Below are 25,553 nucleotides of genomic sequence, written 5' to 3'. Positions count from 1 at the left end.
TCACTGGAAGAGAGCGCTCTGACGTCAGCCCATAGAGGTGGCTTCCAACTCGAGCTGTCAGAGCGTGTGGCAGGTTAGCTATTAAAGACCCGCTGAACAGCGCCGAGACCCCTCCTCTCGAGCGGGCCCCCGCTCCACGCACACGCGCACACAAAGAAGGGTCCAGCTCCGCCGCCAGCCAGGATCCGGCATCAGCGGCGTGCGCTCGCTGCGCTCCGAGCGGAGCCAGGAGGCGAAAGCGCTCTGCGCGGAAGGTGGGCGAAACAGCGCAAGGGGCGAAATGAAGCCCACAGGGAAAAGTAAGTCTCGGGGAAGTTGTTCGGATGGGCTTTGCTTCCTTCCCTCCTCCGCGTTTCTTCCTTGCTCGAGAAAACTTTCTGTGGCTACCGGTGGTTGGTTTTTGTTGCAAAAGCATGCGAAGCGCTCGAAGGCGGAAAGGAGTCGTAAGGGGTCGAGCTTTGGCGAGGCGCATCTGTTTTCCCAAAGGCAATCGCACGCAGGAAGGGGAGAGTTTTGAGTGCGTAGGGAATACAGCTTCCTCGTGGAGAGCCGGGTGTCTGTGTGTGCGTGTGCGCGCGCGCGCCACCGACTCGGATTCTGGGCTTGCAAAAGCTCCTCAACTTTGCAAAAAGTCGATATGGTGGCAGGATGGGTCAAGGAGAAGGAAAAGCACGAGGGAAGAGAGGAGAGGGGGATGAAAAATGCCTTCTGAGCTTTTCGCTTGCACCTCTTTTCTGGGAGGGAGGGAGCGAGAGGCGAGGGAGTAAGGAAGAGAATCTTTTGTTCGGTCACATTTATTGCAACATTACAAAGCAAAAGCGGATCCTACTTCTCCCTTTGTGAATGGACGGTCCTTCTTTCTCTCCCCTTTCCCCAGCCTCAAAGTTGAATTAAAAAATACTTCTACGTTCCCCGCCCCTTTTCGCTACTTTTACACGTTATTCTTTTTTCTGGATCCCAAAATGGCAACTTTCCCAATTTTCTCTTTTGCAAACTCCTCCCTCCCTCTCTCCCTCCCTCCCTCTCTCCCACAAATGTGTTTCCCTCCCCGCCCCCACGCAAAATACCCTTCACATACTTTATTTTATTTCATGAATTTGCTAAGTCTTCTGCCCCCCCCTTCTTTTTTACGCCTGCGGAGCTTATAAAATGACAGCTGGGGCGGGTTATGTTTGGAGCAAAACCGGGGTAACGCGTGCGATGGAGACGGGGGGGCTGCGCAAGTTCCTGTTTCTTTTGGAACAAAGAAAACTCTGTCTAGGCATCTGTCACTCAGGGAGAGACACGGAGCGAAACTTTTTGTGTGCGCTTCTCTCGCCCTCTGATTGTTTCCAGCGCTGGGGCTCCTCGGGAACCCCTCTTTTCCCCTGGGTGGGGGGTGCCTGTCCCGGCTAATCCAAAGCCTTGCCTTTTGATCACTCCATGGAACGGATTCGTAAGAGGAGAGCTGGGGGTAAGAGCGACGATGTTACAGGCAGAAAAGATGGAGTCCCGGTTTGTTTTGTGTGTGGCGAGAAGAGTAGGGATTTAAAGAAAGGGATGGGGGTTGGACTGAGGTTAACTTTGCTCTCCACCTTACTTTCTTCCCTTTCGGAACTCCAGATCCGAGCTCATTCTCGACCCAGTGGATGAGAAATCCGTACGTGTGTTTGCTGATTTTGTGTATTTTTTTCGTGGAAAATACTGCTTCTTCCTAAGTAGCGAACTTCTGACATGTGATTTGGCTCTCTCGAATTCAAACGGAAGAAAATGAAATCTTTGATCTGGCTCCCCCCTCCCCCACTCCTGCAGCTCTTTTCCGCCCCTCTTTGGCTGTGTTTTCCGTGCCATTCTCTTTGTGTAGGAATGGACACGGCGAATGCCGCTTGTTGCTGTTTAACTTCCTTTTGCTGGCTTTGGAGGGGTTTGGTGTGTTTGCAAGTGGGCGATTTGGGGCAGATATAAGCCGACCCTCCCCCCGTGCTTTCAAGGCGACACTGCTCCCTCCTTCCTGTATTGTTTGCATTTTTAGGTTATTGCTTTAATTTTTTTTAAACTGCTCTAGGCTGGATTGCGCTGTTCCCATGTGTGCATTATGTGGGTAGCTCAGGGACAAGAGGAAACGGCAGCAAAGAAAAAAGAGCGCACCTCCTCCATCTCTGATGAGTTACAGACTTAAAAAGGAGGGGAGAGAGAGTGCCTCCCTCACGTAGCCAGCAGCTCCCCCTTAGCCCTGTGGCACCCGGCGTTGCCTGCAGGAATAGGGCGAGGATCCATTTGCTTTTTTAATTAGGCACCAAGTCTTGCCGTTTTCTCTTGCTTCTTAGGGAGGGAGAGGCGGGCTTGCATTTCAATGGACTTGAATTTGCCTGGTGTGTATGTGCGCGCTCGCTCGCTCGGGATGGTTCTGTTGATCTTTGAATACCTTTCTCCAAACAAACTCGACCGCACGTCTGGAAAGGGGCACGCAGCTAACCTTAGGCAAACTGAAAGTAGACTGTTTTGCTAACCTATGCATGTATAGGTTCTCCCTCTCTCCTTCCCTCTGCCCCCTTTTTAAAGTCTGTACCTCTGTGTGCATGTCGGGGGAAATGCCTGTACTAAGGGGAGAAACTTAAGGATGTGATGTATAAGTCTTTGAACCGCCCCCCCAAAAGAAAAATGCACCTTTTGTGTGTGAGACTTGGCCTTTTTAAAAAACATGCAAACATTTTCATGAATGATTTTTTTTAGATGTACATGATTCCAGTCACATTCCCCCCTCTCCGGTGGAAAAAAGTCTTTAATGTCAGTTTCTTTATTTGCAGTGGAAAAGTAGAAAAGAGACCCTTTTTCCAAGAGTGGTAACTTTGTCAGATATGGCCAGGGCTTGCCATTGAGAAATGAGAACCATATTTGGAAAAATAGTTATGGTTTTTTTTGTAAAACACATAAGTTCATTAATTTATTATAAAGAGGTTCTGCCTCCTATGTTTGTTGTAAGGGGCAGAACTTTATACCGTAATTTGAAATGTTGTGGCTCTTGTGGGTTAAGTACAACACAAATTATAGCTCCTTATTTGATCATGCTGCAGAACAGGTGTTGGTGACCTGGTGCCTTCCAGGTATTTTGGACTCCAGCTCTCATTAGCCCCACCCACCAGGGTCAATGGCTAGGGACTGTGGAATTTGTATCCCAAACATCTGGAGGATACCAAGTTGTGGACCTCTGTTGTAAAAGCTGGTGTAAGGGTTGGCTTTGGATATGATTAAACCATAATCCAGTGGTGCTTTTGGGCAATTAGCCAGTTCTTAGCCCAGCTACATCCATGTGTAAAATTGGTGCATTCCATTTTACTACTATGCCAGGCTGTTGAGAAAAGTATCATTGTGCATTCACAATCGTTCATGTAATGTGTGTCTTTTCATATTGTCTCCAGGCTTGAGCCAGGACAGATCTGCCAGCAGTTCCACCATGTCAGATAGTGACTTTGGGGAGGATGATGGAAACATATCTCAGGATGCTTCACAGCCTGGCAAGAGGAAACGGAGGGGTAATCTGCCAAAAGAGTCTGTGAAGATTCTCCGGGAGTGGCTGTATGAGCACAGGTTCAATGCATATCCATCAGAACAAGAGAAACTCAGCCTTTCTGGACAAACAAGTCTCTCTGTTCTGCAGGTAAGAAGCTCTGCATTTCTCTTTTACATCAGGCTGCCCTGCAACTGTGGGTCTGTAAGCTTATGCTGGCTATGAAAACATTATAGGAAGTAGCATTGGTCTGTTAGTACCAGTATTATTTTAAAAATCCCAAAGGATCAAAAATGCTTTCTTTAAGACCAAATTAAGTGTCACAAATGAGTAAGCATGCTTTCCAGCTCCCAGAGCAGCCTGGATGTCAAAAAAAGGTGGTGGCTGAAACTGGGCAGAATTAAGAAGTCCTCAAAGTTTTATTCTTATGTGGGTTATGTGTCCTCCAGACCACTAGATGATGCAGCTCAATATGTCTTTTATTGACTCTTTACCTGTGAGTTCATCACTTAAAATTATCTTTCAGTATTGTGGGAGTACTATGGATTTCTTCTGGATGACCATATTTTTCTTTTGCTTTAATGCCTTACAAGGTATGCACATTTTCTGCTTGATACTGGAAAGAGATCCAGATAGCTGTTTCTGCTCAAAAATGGAAGAACCATAATGTTTCTTTGTCTCAGTAGTCTTTTTGTACCCAGCATGATCTTGCCTAATAAGATCTTGAAAATACCTATATATGCTGTATGTTAAGACTGTTAGAAATTGCACTTCATGGATTTTCCCCTCATATGTTCTGCACTGTTGCATTTTCCTTTCCTTTCCTTTCCTTTCCTTTCCTTTCCTTTCCTTTGTTGGATCTTTCTTCATATCCAGCCCAAGGAAGAGTTCTGAAGAATCTGAAAGCTTGTTTGCTCTCTCTCATGATACAGAATTGGTCCTAATAAAGATAATAGTTGTCCAGCAGCCTCCTAGCTTTTTGATGGCTAGTTATTGGGATTAGATGGCCACAATTAATGGAAATTTGACAAGATGCAAGTTAGATTTCTCTGTGCCTCTGCTACAACTCAGCAATCTCAAGTCTATTTTCAGATGCTTGCTGAAGTAGAAGGGTTTAATTAGTACTGATACAGGCATGTGGTGCAAACTCATTTAGAACAAGTGCTGGAGGGAATGCATAACTTTGCAGCATAGGATACATGTAATGAATGACAGGCTCTCCAGCCATCCTTTTCCTGTTGTGGGGTGTGCAGTCTTAGGAGGGAGAAAATGCATTGAAGCAAGCAGAATTTTGCAAGCGATACATATAGGTCTAGAGTTCCAGAACAATGCTTATTTTAAATCCCATGATAAAGAAGTAGTTCCACTTATTAGTGACATTAATCCAGTCTTATCTGTTTCATGTAGCACTGCAGCAGGTAAACCGTTTTGGATTCTGGACTTCATGGTTTTACAGTATGTAGCCTTTAGCTGGCTATGTTGTATGTCTTCATTGAGAAGGATTAACTTTCATTCCTTCTCCTGCCTCACTATTCCAAGCTTAAGATTGCCGCTTCCACATTCCTGATATGTTGGAACAGAACAACAACAAAAACAGCCAACTGATAAAAAAGAAATCCTCTGAGCATATGCAGTTAGGCATTTTAAACTCACTTAAATTGGAGCACCACAGAGCCATCTGATCAGAGCATGTGATCATAAAATGGAGGTTGTTTCTGGTGCCCTGACACATTTTAAAGTAAAAATAACAAAAGCAAAACTTATGACAATGAATGTGCCTGGCCATCTGCCCCCTTAACATTTTATTGTAAGCCACCTTGAGACCTGGGTATTAGGTGGCATATAAATGGAAGAATAAATAAATGGCTCTTAAAACTAAGAGGGGCTGCTCTCTGGCTGATCACTGCTGGGATCTTCTAAGGTGCTTAAACTTAGCTATGTTACTGATTGTTTAGTAGTAATGGGTGAGAGTACCTAACTGCGTTTACACGCATCAATGTACCTGAACGTGTCTTCTACAATCTTCATTCAATTATATTCTGCAACTGCTGAGTAAGTGAATGCAGAATGAAAAACTCGATGATAGTAAAATGGTAATAGACTGTGCTATAAAGGTGTGCTGTGATATTATAAATTTGAGGACTGCAATTCCTTCTTACAGAGGAATATATATATGAGACCGTTGTTTGTTTCTAGAATTTCAGAAAATCCCAATGATGGGGAATCAAGCAGATCTTTCATTAGACCAAGAGAGCAAGATGGTATTGTGTATTTAAGGTTTGAGCTGTGATTTAGCTATATTTATGGGGCCAAAAATACGTCAACATGCTGCAAATTGTCTTTGCCTTAATTTTAGGTTTTTCAGATGTGTCCCTAGTACACTGAGACATAGCACAAAAGTTGAAGAGAGTAGATCTGAGGGGGATATAATTTTAACCATCAAATCATCCCAGGGAATATTAGGAAGTCAGACATTTGGATCTGGAACATCTTGTTAAATTGAAAGTATTACTGCTATGCTACTTCATCGCCCATTGATTTACCATCCTATTCATGTCGGTTTATCCTAGGTAAGTTTCCTCTTAAGTAGCTGGTCTCTGCTGTCTCCCATTTTTAAAATTGCACTTTAAGATACTTCTTGGCATGTGTTTTTCAAGTGGCAGGATACGGTCCTGAACAAATAGATGGTTCAGTTTCAGGGACAAAATACTTTTTGCCCCCAAATACATTCCTTGTAGTTCCTCATCATAATTTTTTCTCTGTGTATTTGTGGTTGTGCTGGGGGAGGGAGAGGAAGGAAGGTAATTTAGAAATTATGGGAGACAGCACTTAAACCCAGACATAAGCAGTTTTAGCTGAAATGCATGCAGCGACACCCACTCAACACCTGATCTGAATTTAGTCATTTGTCTTTGCACAGAATGAAATACAGCTGGGAGTTGGTTTGTGTATATGTTGCTTCCTCAGTTTTGGTTGTAGCCTTAATTTGGCAGTGCTGTGCCAGTCCTGAATGCCTGCAAAATATACCAGCTTTCCAAAACATAAAGTCCTTTCCAAAGTTTTCCAAACATTTGGCATTTGAAGGATTGGCCAAGTTTTTCAGAAATAATTCCACATCAAAAACCTTGTAGTGGTTTGAATCTGGTGATGATAAGAAGCCTCTGCTTCATCTGGTAGGAGATACAGAAGCTAGGAAAAGAATGGGCATGCTGTTGAAATAAGAGCGGGATTCTCCTCATCTTTCTTATGCTTGTCTAGTGTTTCTTCTTTAATAGGATTGGAATATAGTGCACATAATTTCCAAGAACAGGCAGCATGTATGTATGTGCCAGCCTTAAATTGTTTGCTTGCTGTCAGCAAGTACCTGGATATTTTTATTTTTGGGGGCTGCTTTGGGGTAGGGCTCTTAACACAACATGGATGGACAGTGGCTGAGCTAGCACTTGCTCTGTTTTGGATGGGTACCTAAATAGATCACTAACTTAGTACTGCTGCTGGATGTGTTTCCTGCCCTTAACTAGCTGGATGTTTGGAGGGAAGATCAAATTTTAAATATCCTGAGATAACTTCCTGCATCAGTAGCAAAAGCATTGTGCATCTGTTTGCTTTATTATGTTAGCTGAGACAGTGGAGACCAGAATGTGTCCAGGGTTCTTTTGAGCTAAATACCCTTGGAGCATGTAGATTGAAAGTTCTCCGACAGGTCTCTGGTGCTGAGTGCTCCATGCAAAGTGAAAATGGCTGAGGCTTGGCCATACCAGTTTGATATTGTTTTCTTTTTACTCTGCAGAAAAGGCTGGTTTTTCTCACCCAAGAGAGGAACTAATTCAACCTTCCCTACCTGATGCCCTCCAGATGTGCAACTCCCAACACATCTGGAGGGTACCAGGTTGTGGAAGCCGGAACTAATTAGCCCCCAATTTAAGGCATTAGCACTTCCTACTTTAATAATCTTCAGTCAGTCTATGCCAAGTTCCAGCGGATTAGAGAATTTTTATTAAATATTCATGGCAGTATATTATTTTGTGCAACTAGTAGTTATGTGGTTGTTCCTGTGCAGCTAAATAAAATGTTGAGTTGATCTGGGATACATACTGAGATCTTAATTATCAAATATATCTCGGGGGGCAGGTTGTACAGACATAGTCTAAATGCCCTTTTGCTACAGACCAATAGACAATTCAATAATATGCATCTAGCAAAATCTGTTTATGAAGGCTCACGTTATTTTTATTGTGTCCATGTGTTTGGTAGCTTCTTAAGGTCCCAGCTTGCTTCTCTGCAAGAAACTCAAAGTATCAGCTACTGAGAAGATTTCTTCCTGCTTCCTTCTACAGGTTTTGGTCTACAGTTTCTTGCATTGGCCATGCTTTCTGGGGCTAATGGGAGTTGTAGTGCAAAGTATCTGGAGGGGGCTATGTTTCCTACTCCTGTTGTAGTGTCTAACCAAAAAACTCTAGGAGACCAGAAGTTGGCTTTGAAGTCAGTAGTCTTAACCATTAGACGTCCCACAGGTTTTATGTCCAATGTCAGTGAGATACATGCTGTATACTTGGAGTCACAAAGTGCAAAGTTATATCAAAGAAGCAACTCTCAGAATCTTTGCCTGTCTGCATAAAATCTCAGTAAGTCTGTGAAGTGGACATCCACCTTTCCCTTTAAAAAAATCTTTGACATAATATGTTATATTGGTGCCTTTCACAAGTTGTAGTTGCAGTCTATTTAGGCAGCTCAGAAGATAGCATTCTCTGGAATGCACATATTATTTAAAAAAGAATCATACTTGACTTATGCAGAAATTCCCACTGTGATACCTGCTTGGTTCACTTGCATTGCTAAACAAACTATATGATATATTTCCCTTTGGATGCCCAGTTATGAAGAGCTCTGGTCAGCAACTAGGTAGGTTAGCTGGTGACCCACCTTAACAAGACATTGGCCTTGCTAGCACATTCTGGTAAGCCATCAGTCCAGGCTTCATAAACAATGATGTGTATAAACTGGAAGTTTAAAACCCACTTTTAATCATGGCTTGTTTGGAAGCAATTGACTGTAATTGGTTAGAGTAGTAGAAAACTATGCTTAATACTGGCTCCCCAGTTTCCTCACCCTGCTTATGTCAAGGAAAACAAAGTAGGAGCAGTTGGGCTGCACGTGTGAACACACTGCTTGCGCACATCATGGTTTACCAAGACAATACCAGTGGCTGGTTTTGATACATGAGTGTGCCCAGTATTGTGTATCCCCCCAAACTGACTTGTTTGCAGACAACTCTGTGGGGTTGAAAGGATCATGTACCTGGGAGGCTAGATTTGGTCCAGGGACAACTAGTTGCTTAATCTTGGTATATGGCTTCAGTTGATGTGCTTTTTATATTGTAACATAGAATGAATGGACTATATAACTGAGAATTCCTGACAAACTGTTGCAATATTCTTCTGTATACTAGTAATAGCCTTCCTCCTTTTCCTTTTAAATACTAGAGAATGCCTGTTATTAACAGTACCCAATTCAGAGCAAAGTGTTTTCCTGGAATTTGGCAGTTCTCAGTGATGTTTGGGCAGTAATACCTCTGCAAGTTTTGGGGTCCTGTTCAAGCATCTGCTTTGCCATCTTCTCACCAGCTCTGTGAAAAGGAACTTCTGGAAATGTGCCAAAACAAATAAAAGCCAAGATAGGAGAGAATCTAAGATACTGCATTTAGTTGATGCAGGAGTTTAAAACTGGGCAACATTTTGGATGTTTGCACAGGCTATATTACCCATTTTCCAGTATTTGGAGTGATGAGAAATGAAAGCCCTCCAAAATAAAAGGACATGGAGGGCAAGGGGTAGAGGATGAACATGGGCAAATGTGCTACAGGTACTCAAAACTTGGTTTTAGTTGGGAATGAGAATTAAATGGAAGTGGTTAAATGGAAGGCCACCTGGACATGGTGGTTTTGCAGAGACTTGAAAGATAGGTGGTTTCTAATATGTACCTGTAAAACTGCCTTCATGTGTAGTATCCATATTGACTTTACTTTGGCTTGGCCGCTGTTCTTTCTGGCAAGGTTTTTTAGTTATTAGCTCACTTGGTGTTTTATTTAATGTGCAGAAGGTTTTTTAGGATTTTATAAATCTTCATGGCAGCAATGCTAAAGAAGGAAATGAGACTACCACTTTTAAAATCTGACCTTCTGCTCTCTTCCTCTCCTGAATGACTAGCTGAAAGTTTAGGTGCTTGACCAGCTGCTTTTCATCATGGTACAGTGCAGTCCTGTGTCTATATATACAGGAAAAAGCCCTAAAATGCCCAGCCTTCTCCAGCCATCCACGCAGGGAGCCTTTCTGCCTAAACACATGTAGCATCATGCCTTTAATTCATCAATGGTCCTGCTTTCAAACTGGCTTATTTTCAAGTAAGTGTACTTACAGCTGTAGTTTTGATGTTGGAAACTTGTTCCATGGTCTACGTTAGTTAAAAATGCCCGTGTATCTGAGCACAAGTCTACATAGAGCTCCACTTGCCCTTTTGAAATACTTGATAACCTTAAGCATTCGGTGTCTTTAATGCTGAATTGAAACGGGACTGCATTTCTATGTGGGAAGAAGTGAAGGGAGGAGAAATCTAAAGAATGTTGCTGTGATTGAGCGATCCGAGGTATTCAGATTGTTTGATCACTGCTGTTAAGCCTTGAAGCACAAAGTGCCTTTTAGAAATGACTGCTTGTGAGCAATGTCTTTGGTCTCTCTCTCTCTCTCTCTCCCCCCCCCCTCGCCCCACGGTAGACAGCTCTCCCCATATAACTTGGGGTCATTTGGGTGCCTGACTCACTGAATAGCCAGTAGCATTCCTTGTGGAATTCTGAGCTCCCTTTGATAGTTTCCGTCTCTATCCTGACCAAGCCAGTGCTCTTAGCTCGGATCTGACTGCACAAGAATGCTTAGTCTGTTCTGCTTGGCTTGCTGTGAGCACAAATATTCTGATAACAAGTTACAGCTCTTGCTTGTAGGCAGCAAAGAAGTTGGCTTGCTGAAGACCATGTAGATATTCAAGGTCACTTTTTATATTTCAAAAAGCAACATGGAATTGACTTTCTTCTTGTACAGACTCGGGTCTAAGATAAGAGTCAATGTAAAAGGTGGTAAACATTCTGCATGCAAAGACTGAGTGTGACTTTAGGATTTCATTGTTTTCTGCTTTATTTTCTGAATGATTTAATACCTTGGCCTCTTGAGGCATGCCCCATGAATTGCATGTTGCAGCTCAGTTAACTTGCAGCCTTGCCATGGATGCTGGGAATTAGACTTTTCCCTTGCTAATGGGTTTTTGAGTCCTAATGCAAAATGAATTAAGATTGATTTTGGGTGTTTGATGTCTTCCAGCAGTGTTGTCTGTAGGAGAATGAGGACTTGTTCCATGGCAAAGCAGGAGGTCTCAGGTTCAATTCCTGCCATCTTCAGTTAGGGCTAGGAAGGAATGGCCCTAATGCAGCCAAATGCAGACAGAACTGGCCTAGATAGACTGACTTGGTATAAAACACCTGCTTGTGTTCCTAGAGCTGGGCAGGATAATTTCTTAGCATTTGGTCTGATTAGTATGGGAGAGATGGTGGATTGTGTGAGACATTTTATCTTTAGAATAAGGTCTTATTATAGGCTGGCAGTGCTGATAACCAGACCTCTTCCATTGCCCACCCTAAATATCATGGTCAACACATTACTGGACCAGGAATGATATCCATGCGTTTGGTCGCTGCACTATCCCAAAACCATAAAATTAGCTCTTAGTTTCCTGGTGAATGTGGATGGTTAAGAATGTAAGAAGGGTTCAGGATTCTGTTCCCACAAAGGCCAGGCAGCTGCCCACAGGACCCCAAAAGCAGGACATGAGTGCAACAGCACATCCCCCAGCAACTAGTGTCCATAGGCACCCCACCCCGCCTCTGATATCGCAGGTAGTATATGGGCTGTCAGGAGTAGTATCCACTGATGACCTTCTTTTCTGCAAGTTTGTCCACTTTCCTTTTGAAGCCATCCAAATTGGGAGCTCTCACTTCCGATCCTTCCTCCCTTGGGGAAGATGCATGTTGAGAGCTACTTAAGCAGATGTTTGTTCAGTTGTAGAAGAGGCAGCCCTTTTTGGAACCTGACTTGGGCTGCTGCACTATCCACATGATGTGAGTCCGGAAGGAATAAAGCTCAGTAGGCTGCCCTAGCTCAGGGGTGGCCAACAGATAGACTGGGAACTACTTGTAGATCTGTGGGTGATTTGCTGGAGATTGGCACTTGTGTCTGTCTCCCATGGTCTAACCATGGCAACAGTGTCATGACTTTTACCACCTAAAATTAGGCTGCTGAATGGAACAAAATAATTGGGAGTGTCCTTTTATGTGAAAATGCTGTGAGCTCAGTTCAATTCCAGTACTGAAAACAGATCCCCAGGTGCAGAGTTATGTTCAGAGGCACTTTTTCCTTTCATTCTAAGTGTAGGTCCTGTGTACTTAATTTTGGCTCATTGATCTTGGTTTTAGTAAAAAAACTAGATTCAACAAGCCTGTACTCAACTCAGGCTGGACCTGGATGGATTGACTTTTGTACTTCTGAGAACTTATCTGCTGCACTCTCTTCAGCTGCTGGAGAAATCCTTTGAATTAGAGTTTGGGCAGGAAATATTGCAATGCAGGACAGGAGATAAAAGATGATACAATTCTTTTGTGGGTTCCAAACCATCAAAGCTTAAGACAGAGCCTAAAGACTTTATCTCCTCACCTTCCAAATAAGAACTAATTTTGTCATTCTTGCCTCTCCCCCTAATAATGTGAAAGAAGTTGCATGACAGAATATTAGAACATGAAGCTTTTTCTGTTACTCTTTATAGATTGATAGCAATAATTAGGAAATGGGCAAGTCTTAGAGCAGCGGTAGGTAAATGGTACTCTCCAGATGTTGTAGACCATAAGGCTCAGCAAGTGTGGGCAAAAATCAGAGAATATGGGAGTTGTCATCCTAGATTGTATGGAGGGCCACACATTCCTCATGCTTGTTTTCGAACAGACTTTGTCATTGTGGTGCCCTACAGATATTTTGGACCAACCTCTATTAGGCCCAGTCATGTTGGTGGGGATTGATAGAACTGGTAGGAATTCTAGGAGTTATAGTAGAAATGTTTGAAGGACATCAGTTGGAGGAGGAGCCTTAAGAGGGCAGAATGACCAGCAGTGCCCCATAAAGAGTCTGTGTACTCTCTCCCAGTAGACCTTGGTCAAAAGCATGTTGCTTCAAATGGAATATTCTCTCACATCCTACTGTGCTTCCAGCATAGAATGAACAGTCCTACATTGGGAGATACCGTAAGTCAGTTATTCCCCACTGTATGAATGTTGATAAATACTGAAGGTTTTAGAGTTGGATGTATATGTTGGAGTTCCTGTTAAATCAGGAGCCTTTAATGGGTGCAAAATCTGTCCAAGCAGTGTAAGTATTTTATGTGTCCATGGGATGCTTCAGAACTTACCATGACATCACTATGTGAAGTCCTAGTGCAGGTGCCCTTCATGAGTGTCCCCATAGCCAGGAATCTTTGGACAAGGATGGTCCAAGATTGAAGCAGCTGTGTAGATCCATATCGACCAACCAGTCTCCATCTTCACCAGGAAGAGGTCTTTGGTAAAGGTACTGGGTCTTCATGCCCATTCAAGACCAAGCCTTTCCAAAAGACTTTGCATTACAAAAAGGAACAGTATATTGCTGCTGGGAAAATTAATCTCTGCCCAGCAACTGTTAGAATTGTAGCTGAGCTCAGGCAGAAAAGGAAATTCTGAGTGGAGTGGCAGGGGTTGTTAGCATCTCTGCTGATAGTATGTTCCAGCATTGCATCCCTGGATCTGGCTCACCATGTTCACAAATCTTGCAGAGATAGTCATCTAAAATATTATGTGGAATACTCATAATCTTAAGAACTTAAATAGGGACAATACCCTTGGCTCTTCCTTTCCTACCAGTCTCACATAATTCCAAAGGTTACCTGTTGTGTTATCTGTCACAGTGGGCCAAGTCGCATAATCATTGTAGCCCAGCATGGCTTATTAGACTCAAGGTGGGTTGCTGTTGGATGTGCCGGTGGGCATTCAGAGTATTCAGCCATTGCTGGGAAGCTGCCCTGGTTTGTCATGTCCTTGGAACCCAAGCAAGAGGGGCTTGTTCAAATGACATTGCAAATGGTGTGTGGTTTCTGCTGGGGTTAAAACAAGCTGTGTGGTCCTAGTTAAGCCATGATGGCTTGTTGGATCTGTGCAGTCATGTCTATTCATGAGGGTAGCTGGATGAAGGCAGCTGGATGAAGCCTTCTTACTCAGAGGCAGTATATATCTGAGTATCAGATGTTGGGGTTACAGTTAACTTCATAGCCTATTGATAGGTTTCACAGAGGCAAAGGTTTATTTCTCCATCACTATGGCATCCTCTCTTTGCCCCCCCCCCCCTTTGCCTTAAGCCTCTTTTGGTAAGACTAACTTGCTGATTTGTACCTGAGCAGAATATCGCGTCGTGTTCCACAAGCGCCAATCTACTCCTCCCATTCCACCAGCAAAACTGGGATTTCAAAGTCATTAAAAAGGTTCTGGATTTTGAAGTTTGTTTGCTGCACGCAGAGTTTGCAGGTAACCATGGAGTATCCTCTGAACCTTGGGCAGTATGAACATATAGGCTAGGAATGGTGGGAGTTGTGTGCACATGGAGGGCACCATGTTGGAGAAAGCTGAGCTAGAGTTTTGTGTCCATGTAACCTGAGCCAGTAATGCTGGTATCACTGGGAAGATCAAACTTGTGAGAGAGGAAAACCAGGCCAAAAATTGGCTACACCCCACTCCAAAAAGTTGCTTTGCCTTTTAAACTTTTATTTTACCAACTCTGAAATAAAAACATTGCACTCAGTATGAACCCCATGGAAGTGATATTTTCTATGAACTGCTGCTGATTAATGCTTACAAAAATAGGAAAGATACATAGTTTTCACCATTGGTAGGAGATGGAAAAGTACTGTCCTGAATGTCATAAAGAAGCTGATGTAGTATCTGTATCGTGTTGTATTTTTAATATGATACTGTGATTTTAAGTAATTTGACACTGCCCTGATTAGTGAATAGGCAGTAGAAGATCTTGATTGCAAACCAGCAGACCTCTGTCTGGCAAAGGAATAAGTGTATTGTACCTATCATAGGACAGTGAGTCCGTGTCCCTTACAATAGGTTAGGTGATAGGATGGAGTTCAGATGTTTTGAACTACAACTCCCATCAACTGATCATTGGTCATATTGGCTTGACCTTATGGGAGTTTTAGTCTAAAACTTGTAGGGGATGCCAAGCATAGCACATACAACATAGGACATGTACTGTGAATGACCCAACTCCAGCAAATGTTTATCTGTTTAAAAAGATGGAAGGCCCTCCTACAGGGTCCTCTCCTTAGGGAGGTTAAGGGGGAGGTGGCAAGGGGGAGGGCCTTTTCTGTGGTGGCACCCCAGTGAAGGAACACTTTGCCATCAGGGATTCATCAAGTGCCTACTTTATTGAGTTATAGGTGCCTGGCGAAAACGATCCTTTTCCCATGCACCTATGGCAAACTATTTACATGACAGGACTGGTTCTAATTGTACTTACATGTATTAATGTTTATACATGTGTTTTATGTTGTCTGTTTATTACAATGTTTTAATTGCATTATCCTATCAATGTTGTTATCATCATTTTATTGTAATGGTTGCCCAGAGAGCATTATGCTAATGGGTGGGTTCTATACAAATTTAATAAATAGTAAGGATTATGGGAATCATGCTTACCTACTTTTGCGTCTTCTGGGAAATGGAGGGACTGCAACCCAGCCTTCCCCAGAGTGGTGATTCCCAGATGTTTGGGACTTAAATCAGCCTCAGCCTCCATGGCACGTGGTCAGGAGTGCTTGGGCATTTTAGCCTCGAACAGCGGGAGAGCACCAGCTTAGTGAAGGCTGCTGTAAGCCATGACCCTGGTCAGAGTTTGCTCTTGCCATGACCCTGGTGTTTCCCCACTCCAGGGGGAGCAGAGAGGGTCTCCTGACATCCCACTGCTTGAGATCTGCTTTGCCATGGTGAGCGAGCCCTTGCCTCCTCCCCAGTTGAGAAGATGTCATCTCTGTTGTGGTGAACTGACTGCCACAAAGCAGCGAGAAAGCTCAACTCATGGCTTTCCGCCTGTGTTCACAAGGAGAGCCCTTGCCTTGTCATGTTTGGTGCTTCTGATGTCTCAAGGAGTCATCAGAAGCACCTGGCATCTCAAGGAGTCTTCCTGGTTCTTGAGGCATGGAAGAAAGTTGAGTTAAGTGCATACTTGCCAGTGGTGAGCCGAGCCTGCAGGTATGGATCCTTATTTGTGAGGGAGGAGCAGGCCAAGATGGGTCAGCTTCGCATCATGAACACTGGGGCAATTTGCAAATGTACATGCTTGCGTGTGGGACCTAGAAATGACTTCCTTTTTAAGAAAACAACTTTACAGCAAGCAGGAGGAGTTCTTGATGTCTGGTTTGTTTCTCAAACTGCATTAATGGAAATTGCACAGCTACCAGATTCAAAGTGATGTGCTTGTGAAAGGCTGTAGGTTGAATTAAAATGAGGGGACAAATGATTGAATTTGTGGTAACACATGTCCTCGGGGGAATATGTTACAGGGCTGATGATTTGCAAAAGATATGTCAGTTCCCTTGATTTATATTTCCATAATTGTTTCTTTGAAGCACGCCTTTGTTTCAGTTCAGCTTTCAAGAGGGGGAGAAATTGCTCTTTACCATAGTATATGTAGTGAAACAAATTGTATAAACAGCAGCTGTGCTTCCAAAGGTCTTGTAACTCACTCCTCATGGTGTTGCAGTGGAATTCCTGCAGGCTTCCTTGGCAGTGGATCCAAAACTTTGCTAACTGGCCAAAAGGAAATGTGATCGTCTCTTTCTTTCAAAGGATGCAATTGTACATGCTTGTTCTGTCCAAACTTATAATTTTCTGCTCTGCAACTGTATTTAAGCACTGCACAGTGCTGCTGCTCGGGGCATTTGTGCACAACAGCCTACCCCAGACTGGAACTCTCTCCAGATGTGTTGGACTCCAGCAGTCCTCTCCCCCACGATGGTAGGGGCTGACACTTCTGGAGAAGGTGCTAGGTTGGGGGAGCCTGTGCTGTGGTGTGGTTGCCAAATGGCACAGCCCATGGGACACATCTCCAGCCATCCTGAAGACTGCTGGGGACTCGGCCACAAAATGGGTCCATTGGAGACTGTGGCTAGTCACGTAATGGCTGCCATTGAGGCCCAGCTAGCCAAAAGATGGGGAGTGGAGAAAGGGAGCTCAAAGGAGGAACATTTATGCGAACAGAAGAAGATTGGTTGGACTGGGAAGGAGCTCCTTTCCCAGCCTCTAGCCCTCCTGTTTCTTTCCCACAACCCCTTTCATTGCCATTTCTCTCTCCCCAATTCCTAGCCTCCTTGCTCTTTCTTTCTGCCCTCTCAAAAACTGATCAGTGGCAGGATCATAAAGGAGGAACTGGCATCCTAGTATTTTTCACTTTTTAATTAAAGCATCTGAAGAGAATGGAGAGTAAGGAGCTCTGCAGTGTTGGGGGCCTCTAAGGGTCCAGCACAACTCTTTGGGCAGTAAGTGAAGGGGCCATGTGGCTATTTCTTCCGTGCTGGTTTGCAGTGCCAGCAGCTGGGACATGATTTATGCCATCTGCTTCTAATATGTGGGCAAAGTTTATGCAAACTTGTCGAGTGGTGGGTGGTTCTGCTCTGCTCTGCTGTTTGCTAAGTATCCTGCATGGGATCCCTCAGAGCTCAGAAAGGGTGGCAATGTGCCAGTAAGGCTGGACCTCCAGTCTGGAAGGAGACAGGCTGGAGGGTCATCTGAAGTCTGCTGCAGCTTTGTAGGTGTTCCACCAAGCATGTTCTGGATAGGGCTTGAACAGATAAACACAAATACTGTTTGATTTTCTGTTTCTTATTTGATGTTTCTGTTTTTAGCTAGAGCTAAAGCCAACCCAGCAAATAATGGCATCTGAATTCATTTAAAATAAGTTAAAATGGACAGTTATCCTTTTAGTCACCTAGAAAACTCATTAACTACTGCACTTTTTAAAGTGCAGAATAAAGTAGGATGGGGGAAAACCTCTAAAGTCAGTGGCTGTGCATGGTAGATGTTTTGTAATAGGCTGGGCATTGCTGTGGGCCTCCAGCTGGACCCAGAAAGCAGCATGTCACTGCAGGAATGGGGGGGGCTGTGCTGTGTCTAGTCAGGCTGCACTGTGCAAGATGTGTCCCCTTCTCAGATCTGCCCACTCAGTGGCTTGGCAACTTCATTGTGTCTACCAGAGGTAGGGGAGGCAAACAGTAATGCATTAATTATCTAGTGACGTCTATGGTCTTGTGTCAAACTAGACAGAACTGTATTGCCAAAGAAATTGGACTGCATGAAGAGAGGTCTTGAAAGATAGCGTCTCATTAGTATGCACTCATTCATAGGAGTAATTTGATTTAAATCCATTCTGTCTTTCCCAAGCAGTTTATAAGATTTTTTTTAACTTGCATTCTCATGGGAGGGAGACCACCTGGGAACTATTTGTGAGTCCCTGTGTGTGCGAAGTTTGGAGGAGCAGCCGAGGATAAGCGCAGGCCCCGCAAATCCCACAGTTCCGTTATGCTTTACCTTGTGGAGAAAACAAGTTGTAAGGGTAACAGTCTCACTTCTCTTCTGGGCTAAGACAGGCACTCTGGATCTGTCATTGCTGGTGGGTCTCCTGTTTGGGAATAGGACAACCTGAAGCCTTCGGTTTAACTAAAGTTAGTTGTGTTTGATAAGTGGTCCTGTTCATTGGCCTTATTAGTTCCTGTGGAATGGGTAAAGGTTTCTAGCCTGGGTCTTACTGAAAATGGTGGCATTTATTCTAGTTGTGATTCAGTTAGCCTCCCTTTTTCAGTGGGCTTAGCTTTAGCTGGATCACTGTCCTGAATTTTTAACTCTTAATTGATGTGTGTATAATGTAATACACATTTTTAAAAAGGAGAAATGGCCATTTTAATTCCTTTGTCTCACCAGCACCTGATGCAACCTCAAATCAGTTCTGTGCCTACTATGATCTGATTTGATTGAGTCTGCATAAGAATTTTGGCACCCTGTTAAAAAAACTGTTGCAAATGGCATGCTTTGGGCCTTTTCTCCCTTTGAGGTTGCATTTGTCCTTAAACTGGTCAAGGAAGGAGCTGTTTCCTTGTTCTTATGGGCATGGGACAAAGGGGAAAAAAACAACAAGACAAAAGTTAATGAATCAAATGGTGGATAGCCCATTTTATTTATTTATTTATTTATTTATTTATTTATTTATTTATTTATTTTAAGTCAACCTATCGGCACTGAAAAGAATTGGAAGGAAGAGGGGTATGTGCTTGGCTTTAACAAAAACTTGATCACCCTGGCCTATACAAAGGAAACGTTGTACATACCTTCTAGTCACTCCTGAATAGATGTGGCATGAGAAAAGGCATGTTAGGAATCTTGGAAGAAATCTTCGGTGCTTTGCCCTGTGCTGGCTGGGCAGATCTCAGCTTGCAACCCTGAAAAATAGAAATTCAGGTGACAAGTGAATAGATTTATTCTCCTGGCCACCTAAAAGTTAAAAAGAAAAGGTGGCAGAGATGCTGGGAGGGGGTGGGCTGGAAGGAGAAGGAAAGGCTGTCCCCCCCTTTTAACCGGAAGAAGGCAGAGTCGAGTTCTCTCTTGTGATTATAATATAAAAACTATTCCTTGCCATAAGGTTCATCCAGTGTTTGCAGAGTGACTTCCTTGTCTTTCTTTTTATGTGTGCAAAACCGTTGATCTTGTTCCTGAAATGGAAACTACTGTAGCATTCTTTGGGTGCAAGATTAGACTTGCATGCTCCAGTGAATGCTGAACCCTGTATTTATAACTCTTGGGATTCTGTTTCATATATACTCTTGTTTTGGAAATAGGGACACTTTAATAGCAATTTATTGAAGGAATTTGAAAATTGTATGCTTTTCCAGCATTCTCCTTCAAATGAAGAGTCCGGATGACAGAGGAAAAAAATAGATGAATCAGGAATAGTGCTTGCTAAATCACAGTATCTGTATAAATACCTAGAGAAGCTGGTCTTTTATCATCCTGCCAGCTGGTAAAGAGGTCTTCTTGTAGCTGCACCAGATTAAAAAAATAGCAACATTGTAAAACTCTGCTTGTCCTTTGGCAGAACAAGTCATCCAGGATACAGATGAGTTTTTCAGCCACCTGTTTATGTGCAAATGGTAGCAAATTGTCACTTAAGACCTTATAATGTATAATGAAATGCAGAGTTTGTGGATAAAAGAATACTGATGGAACATGACTCATGCGTTAGTCAGAGATGGTGGAACTGGTCCTGTGGACCCATGAGTGGCTAATGGGTATGCAGAGGTATCCAATGGGTGTTGAATTGTGTTTTGTAGCTTTTCTGAGCACCACTGCCCCCACCCAAATGGGATCATGTGTGAGGCCAGTATGGTGTCATGGGGACATTTCCTTAAAGATACGGGTAGCAGTCATTGCAAGGGGATGCAACCTAGGTTGGGCCTCTGGCATGTGGGCCAGGCCTGCTTTAACCCCATCTGCCTCAGTCTGGTTTGGGGCATCTGCAATTTGGATTGCCAAAACCTGGTCCATCTGTTTTAGTCTCTCCTATTTTGGCAAAGTAAATTGCAGGTGTAGGAGCCAAATTCTTGCCTACAGCAGTAGTTGGAGAGGAGAAATTCAGAGCTTTCAATCCCCCCCCCCCCCCGACACACAAACACAATTTCTCTAATACTTCAGGCTTGGACCCCTGCACTAATGTTTGAGTGAGGAAATACGATGCAACATGCAGTTTTTCCTTAGGCATGGGAAGAAGAGTTTCGATTTCCACTGAATCTTAAAATTGATAGAATGATCTGGTCGCTCGTTCTTATCGTAATGTACCTCAGAGGATGGTTGTTAAGCTAAAATTGGGAGGGGAAAGTAATTTATGCTTCTTGGAGTACTTTTGAGGATGGTGGTGATATAATCAAAAGCTATTGAACACATTACTTTTTTCCGCTGTTCTTCTGTCTCTTCCTTCCCCCATTCTTTTAAAAACTGTGGCTTCTTAACTTTTTGTTCATCAAATGCTTTGTCCTCATTTGTTTTTTGCAACTTCTCCTCTGTGTTGCTGATAATTGTGTTTCTTATTCTACAGGCAAAAACAGGTGACAAAGCGTGACCACCTCCAAGGTCCCTTTACCCCATGGCAAGGTGTGGATTTGACCTTGCTTCCCCAGAGCAGGGGTGCGCAGGCAGTTCGGACCCTTCTAAGGACTTCAGCTACCAGAAGCCCCCGCAGCACAGCCTATGGTCCAAAATACTGGGGAGCTGAAGTCCAGAACAACTGGAAATCTGCCCACCCCTGCTCTAGAGTCCATGGCCAGGTTTTTAGAAGCTGTTCTAGAACTGTGCTGCTTCCTTTTTGCTTATCCAGAAATATGTAACCAAGTCCCCCCCCCCCCCGCCCCATGTGTTTCCCACCCAGATCTGCAACTGGTTCATCAACGCCAGGCGCAGGCTCCTGCCTGACATGCTGCTAAAGGACGGGAAGGACCCCAACCAGTTCACCATTTCTCGCCGGGGCACCAAAGGTGGCGATGGGGCCCTGCCTCGTGGGTCAGCAACAAGCTCTGGACTCTTGATGGTGCCTCCTGCTGCTACTCCTGCTGCCACATCCAAGGTGCTGTCCATGTCTGTCTGCCCCCCCATGATCTGCCACCCCACGCGGCCTCTCGCTGGCAAAGTGACTGTGATGTCGAGCGAGCCGGAGAGCCGGCCCGCCTTCCAGCGGGTGGAGCTGGAGCCTCACCCCAAGCAGCTCAACACAACAGGCAGCACTCTGGCCCTGCTGACCAGGGCAGACGCGGCCAGCCCCACGAGTGGACTCTTCAACACGCCACCCCCAACTCCTCCAGAGCTCTTTGGCGAGGACTTCAGCAGCTTCCAGTTGTTGGTGGAAGTGGCCCTGCAGAGGGCCGCTGAACTTGACTCGCAGAGGTTGAGTGGGCAGATGCCTCCGTCACGGCAGAGGGAGTCTTCTGCTCCTGCCCTTTCCAGAAAACCCAAGTAGGCTGCTGCTGCCCGAGCTCCTCTTGGAGTCCGCTTGCCCTCCTCCCAGGGCTAGTTTTCCTGTTGGCCTCTGCTGCAAGGGGCCTCCTGACCAGATGTTAATGCTGTGATGCAGCTTCCTGTCAACCAGCAGCTTGATGCTGCCGGCTCATCTTGGAAGCGAGCTGCCTGACTTTGTTCGAGACATACTCCCCACTTCCAAGGAGGCACACCCCATCCTCCTTTGGTGTTAGCATCACACTTTGGCCCCTGCTGGCTTCTTCCCTCTCTAAGCCGTGGGGAGGGCACCATCTGCCCAAGGAGGTGTCTGAACTGGGTACAAACTGCCCTCAAAAGGATTGAGAGAGTTCTTGTAGAACATGGTTGCTGGTTGACACCTTTATTACTGTGACAATTTTGTTGTGGTTGTGGTTGTTGTTCTTGTTGTGGAGGACTTATGCAGAGGATCCTGTCTCTCCACCTTCCCCTATCCCTGCTCCCCATTTTCAAAACCTGCTGACATGGAAGAGAACAGGAAAATGATCTGATAGTAGTGGAGAAAGATGATCAAAACTTTTCTTTCTTTCCTAGTGATCCACCAAAAAGGGTGATTCTCCCCTCCCTTTGAACTTCCCAAGGGGAGATTTTTGTTCTGTTTTTTTTTTAAGTTTTCTTGGTTGTTGTTGTTTTTTACTGTAGAGTTTCTTAAGTACTCTTGGTGGGGTGTGATGAGTGGCTGGTCCTTGCATCACACCTGCTGGGAGTCCCCTTGAACTAACAGATTTAACTGGAAATGTTAGTGGCATTTTGTTTTCCCCGCAGGGGGTCGGGGGAGAACAATCAGCCACCACTCTGCAGTGTACTGGTGCCAGTAAAACCCCCACAAAAATCTACGGTGCTATTGAGCTCTGTTTTATCACTGTTATTTCATAAGCTGGCAGAAATTTACCTGGTTTCGGTGATGTCATTCTTTCTTCTGCCTCCTCTTTCCTAGTGTTTCTCCTGTACAAATGTAATTCTAGAATAGAGAGAGGACTACACTGGCAGAATGCTAACCAAAATCAGCAGAAAGCACTGGTTAGCAAATGGGGAGAGCAAACGAAACCCATTCTTGACTGTGAAGTGGCTTTAAAACAACCCCCTTTAAAAATAAAAGCTAAAAAAAAAGTTTGATGGTAAACTGTAACTTTGGCCGCCTCTGAAAACTGTAAGGCGTCTTTACGGATGCGCTAACAAAACTACCTATACGAAAACGCATCCCCACTTAGGTGTTTTTTGTTTGTGTTGTTTTGGTATCCTTGCTTTCATCATGCTGAATGTAGTTACTCCTTTGCTGATGGAGCGAGGGTGCCCTCTTGTGGCCAGGAAGGGAAGTCCAACAGTGCAGGGTCTTCCATGGTGAATGGCAAACTCTTCTCTAGGCTATAGCTACACGTGACCCTAATACTGCCTCCTTGTGTGATTTGACGTGTCCCATGTATCTGCAACCTTTATAGAATTTTGAACCCAGTGATAGTCCAGCATCCCATATTAGAGAAAGGGTGTATGCTTTCAGTTTAGGTGGAGGGAAACCGGGGAGGTGGGGGTAGGTTGCATGTTGATCACTTGGGACATGCATTGTTCACTGAGTTTTACCCCCGTTTTCCTGAGACTAGGAGCTTGCAAAACATGGAATACTCTAAGTGAGATGAACAACTGCCTGTTGTTTGAATAGTGCTGTTTCACTGTAAATGTAAGTTAAATAGTGATCTATTATATACACCTATATATCTATCTTGAGAAACACTAATTTTAGAGGGTGTTAGCCTAATTATTATGTTGCATGAATAGTAAAGATAAAGCCCAGCAGAATGCAACTTTTTTGGATTTTTTTCCTTTTTGAACCGGGTGCCAACCTGGCGTTGATTCAGTGGGAGACTTCCTGAGGACAGCAAGCAGCGTTTGTGTTGCAGAACTGGAGCCAGAAGGGCTGGACTGTTTACTTGTTCAAAAACCCGCTGCGAGTGCCTTCTTTCCTTGCCCCTTCTGGCCAAACAAGGCATTGGGGCTAAGATTGGTGCAACTTGTAATTGCTGCTGGACACATCATTGCCCCATTTCTCCATCGTTGGTGCTCTCAGTCTTTAATTGATGCCATAGTGGAGGTAGCTAACCGTGCCTCGCAAGCTGCTGTTTTGATGAATCAACCCAAAGCCTTAAACAATAATCACCAAATGGTGTTTACATCTCTTCCTAAAAACCCACAGCTGCCTTTGAAACATCTTAAGCTTGTTGGTTGTTCATTGATTTTTGGGTGAAGTTTGAGTATTTCCATTTCATCAGTTTTGTGCACCTCCCTGTTTCTTCATGCACTGGTTTCTGGATAGAGTGTGCAGCTCCTTCCATAACCTCCTCAAACCTAGTTCTAAATGCACACACACGTTTTGTAGAATGTGCAAGCAAGATTTTTCTCTTGCTGATTTCTAATGGACTAGAACAGCCTTTCCAAACCTGATGCATTCCAGATGTGTTGCATTACAACTCACAGGATTCCTACCTGTTTGTTGTCTGTGCTGGCTGGGGCTGAACCCCACGGCATATGGAAGGTACCAGGTTGGGTAAGCGACCTAGAACTAAGATTAATTTCATTGTGTGCCTCTGAAATCAGTGGGCCACTTCCAAGGGGCAGGAGTGGCCTATGTCCAGCTGTGGCCCCACACAGCAGAATTTCTGGCTAGCTTTTCCCCAAGTTAAGCTCCCCCACCCCCATTCAGTGGGATACTCACAGCCACCTTTAGTCAGATTAGGACTATTGTGATTAGAATCCTTCCTCCAGTAAGCAAAGCTGAGAGAGACCTGCTTTTCTAGCACTGGAGGAGGAGCCAAAGGTGATCCGGAACTGTACCTAGCAAAAGGAATTAAAAAAAAAAAAAAATCCAGCCAGTTCCTGCAATGCACTGCTCTTGTTGGTACAGGGGCTACACTGCTGTATTGTGTTTGTCCTAATCATGTGGAGACCTTATTTTAGATGGGATGGGAAATTTAAAAAAAAGAATATTCTTTTGCCTGAAGTTTATGGAGCAAAAAACTACTGTAAATAACTTTTTGAATTTTTTAATCAATAAAGGTTTTTTTTAAATACACTGTAGCTAGTGAGAGATGAATGTGTGAGAGATCCTGAGTACTGAGGTTATAGCTTGAATCATATGCAGTGAAATAAAAACCTGGGAATTTCCAGTGACTGGCAAGCTACAATGGCAATATATTTGAATTTTAATAACTGTTTCCCTTTTGGTTAATCAGCTACTAAATAGATTTAAAATACCAACAGAGCAGGGAATAATTTTGACAAATAGTTTACAGCAGCCTTCCTTGATCTTGTAACTTCCAGAGGGGTTGCTCCCCAACAAATCCATCATAGCTAGGGGGCTGCAGGTAGAGGCAGGCTCCCGCTGTTTCTTCATACACTGTGGAGGTGGCAGAGTCTGTCCTGAACTCAGCCCTTCTTTTCTTGCCCTTACGCTCCAAAACACCAGTCACTTTACAATGCAGACCTTTATTGGAGCTTCACAGCTACAGGACAGAGTAACTCTAAAGACCCTCTAGTAAGTTGAAAGATGAGCTCCTGCACATGTCAAGAGCATTGAACCCAAACTGGGAACTCAGAGCAGCTCCTGCTGGCGAAGGCCAGCCAGTGGGACCTGCACAAGCCCTCAAATGGGGCAGCTCGGCTCTCCCGGTGCCTTGTCACTGGATCAGGGACTGGGCAAGGCAACAGCTCTCTTCATTTCCAAAATATTCCTAGTAACCTGGGATCCTGTGGGCAGTGACCCTGACAGCGCTCCAAAGGCCTCTGCTCTCCCCGAGTTTCCAAAGCTCCCATCTCCGAGTCTTCAAGGTTGTCACTGTCGTCTTTGGCATTGAAGTCATGATG

At 44.2% G+C, this 25,553-nt stretch overlaps 1 protein-coding gene across 1 annotated transcript; it reads left to right on the top strand.

The window, feature by feature from the left end:
- The first annotated feature begins 222 nt into the window (after positions 1 to 222).
- On the top strand, positions 223 to 24,961 carry TGIF2 (TGFB induced factor homeobox 2). The gene is made up of 3 exons (XM_044447547.1): positions 223 to 299; positions 3,399 to 3,637; positions 21,079 to 24,961. The coding sequence occupies exons 1-3, from the start codon at positions 281 to 283 to the stop codon at positions 21,661 to 21,663; spliced, it is 843 nt and encodes a 280-aa protein (XP_044303482.1). The 5' UTR covers positions 223 to 280; the 3' UTR covers positions 21,664 to 24,961.
- The last annotated feature ends 592 nt before the right edge of the window (positions 24,962 to 25,553 follow it).

Source organism: Varanus komodoensis, unplaced genomic scaffold, assembly GCF_004798865.1.
Source record: "Varanus komodoensis strain SLA01 unplaced genomic scaffold, ASM479886v1 scaffold52, whole genome shotgun sequence".
In the NCBI taxonomy this organism is placed as follows: Eukaryota; Metazoa; Chordata; class Lepidosauria; order Squamata; family Varanidae; genus Varanus; species Varanus komodoensis.
This window is presented reverse-complemented; position numbering and strand designations above follow the sequence as displayed.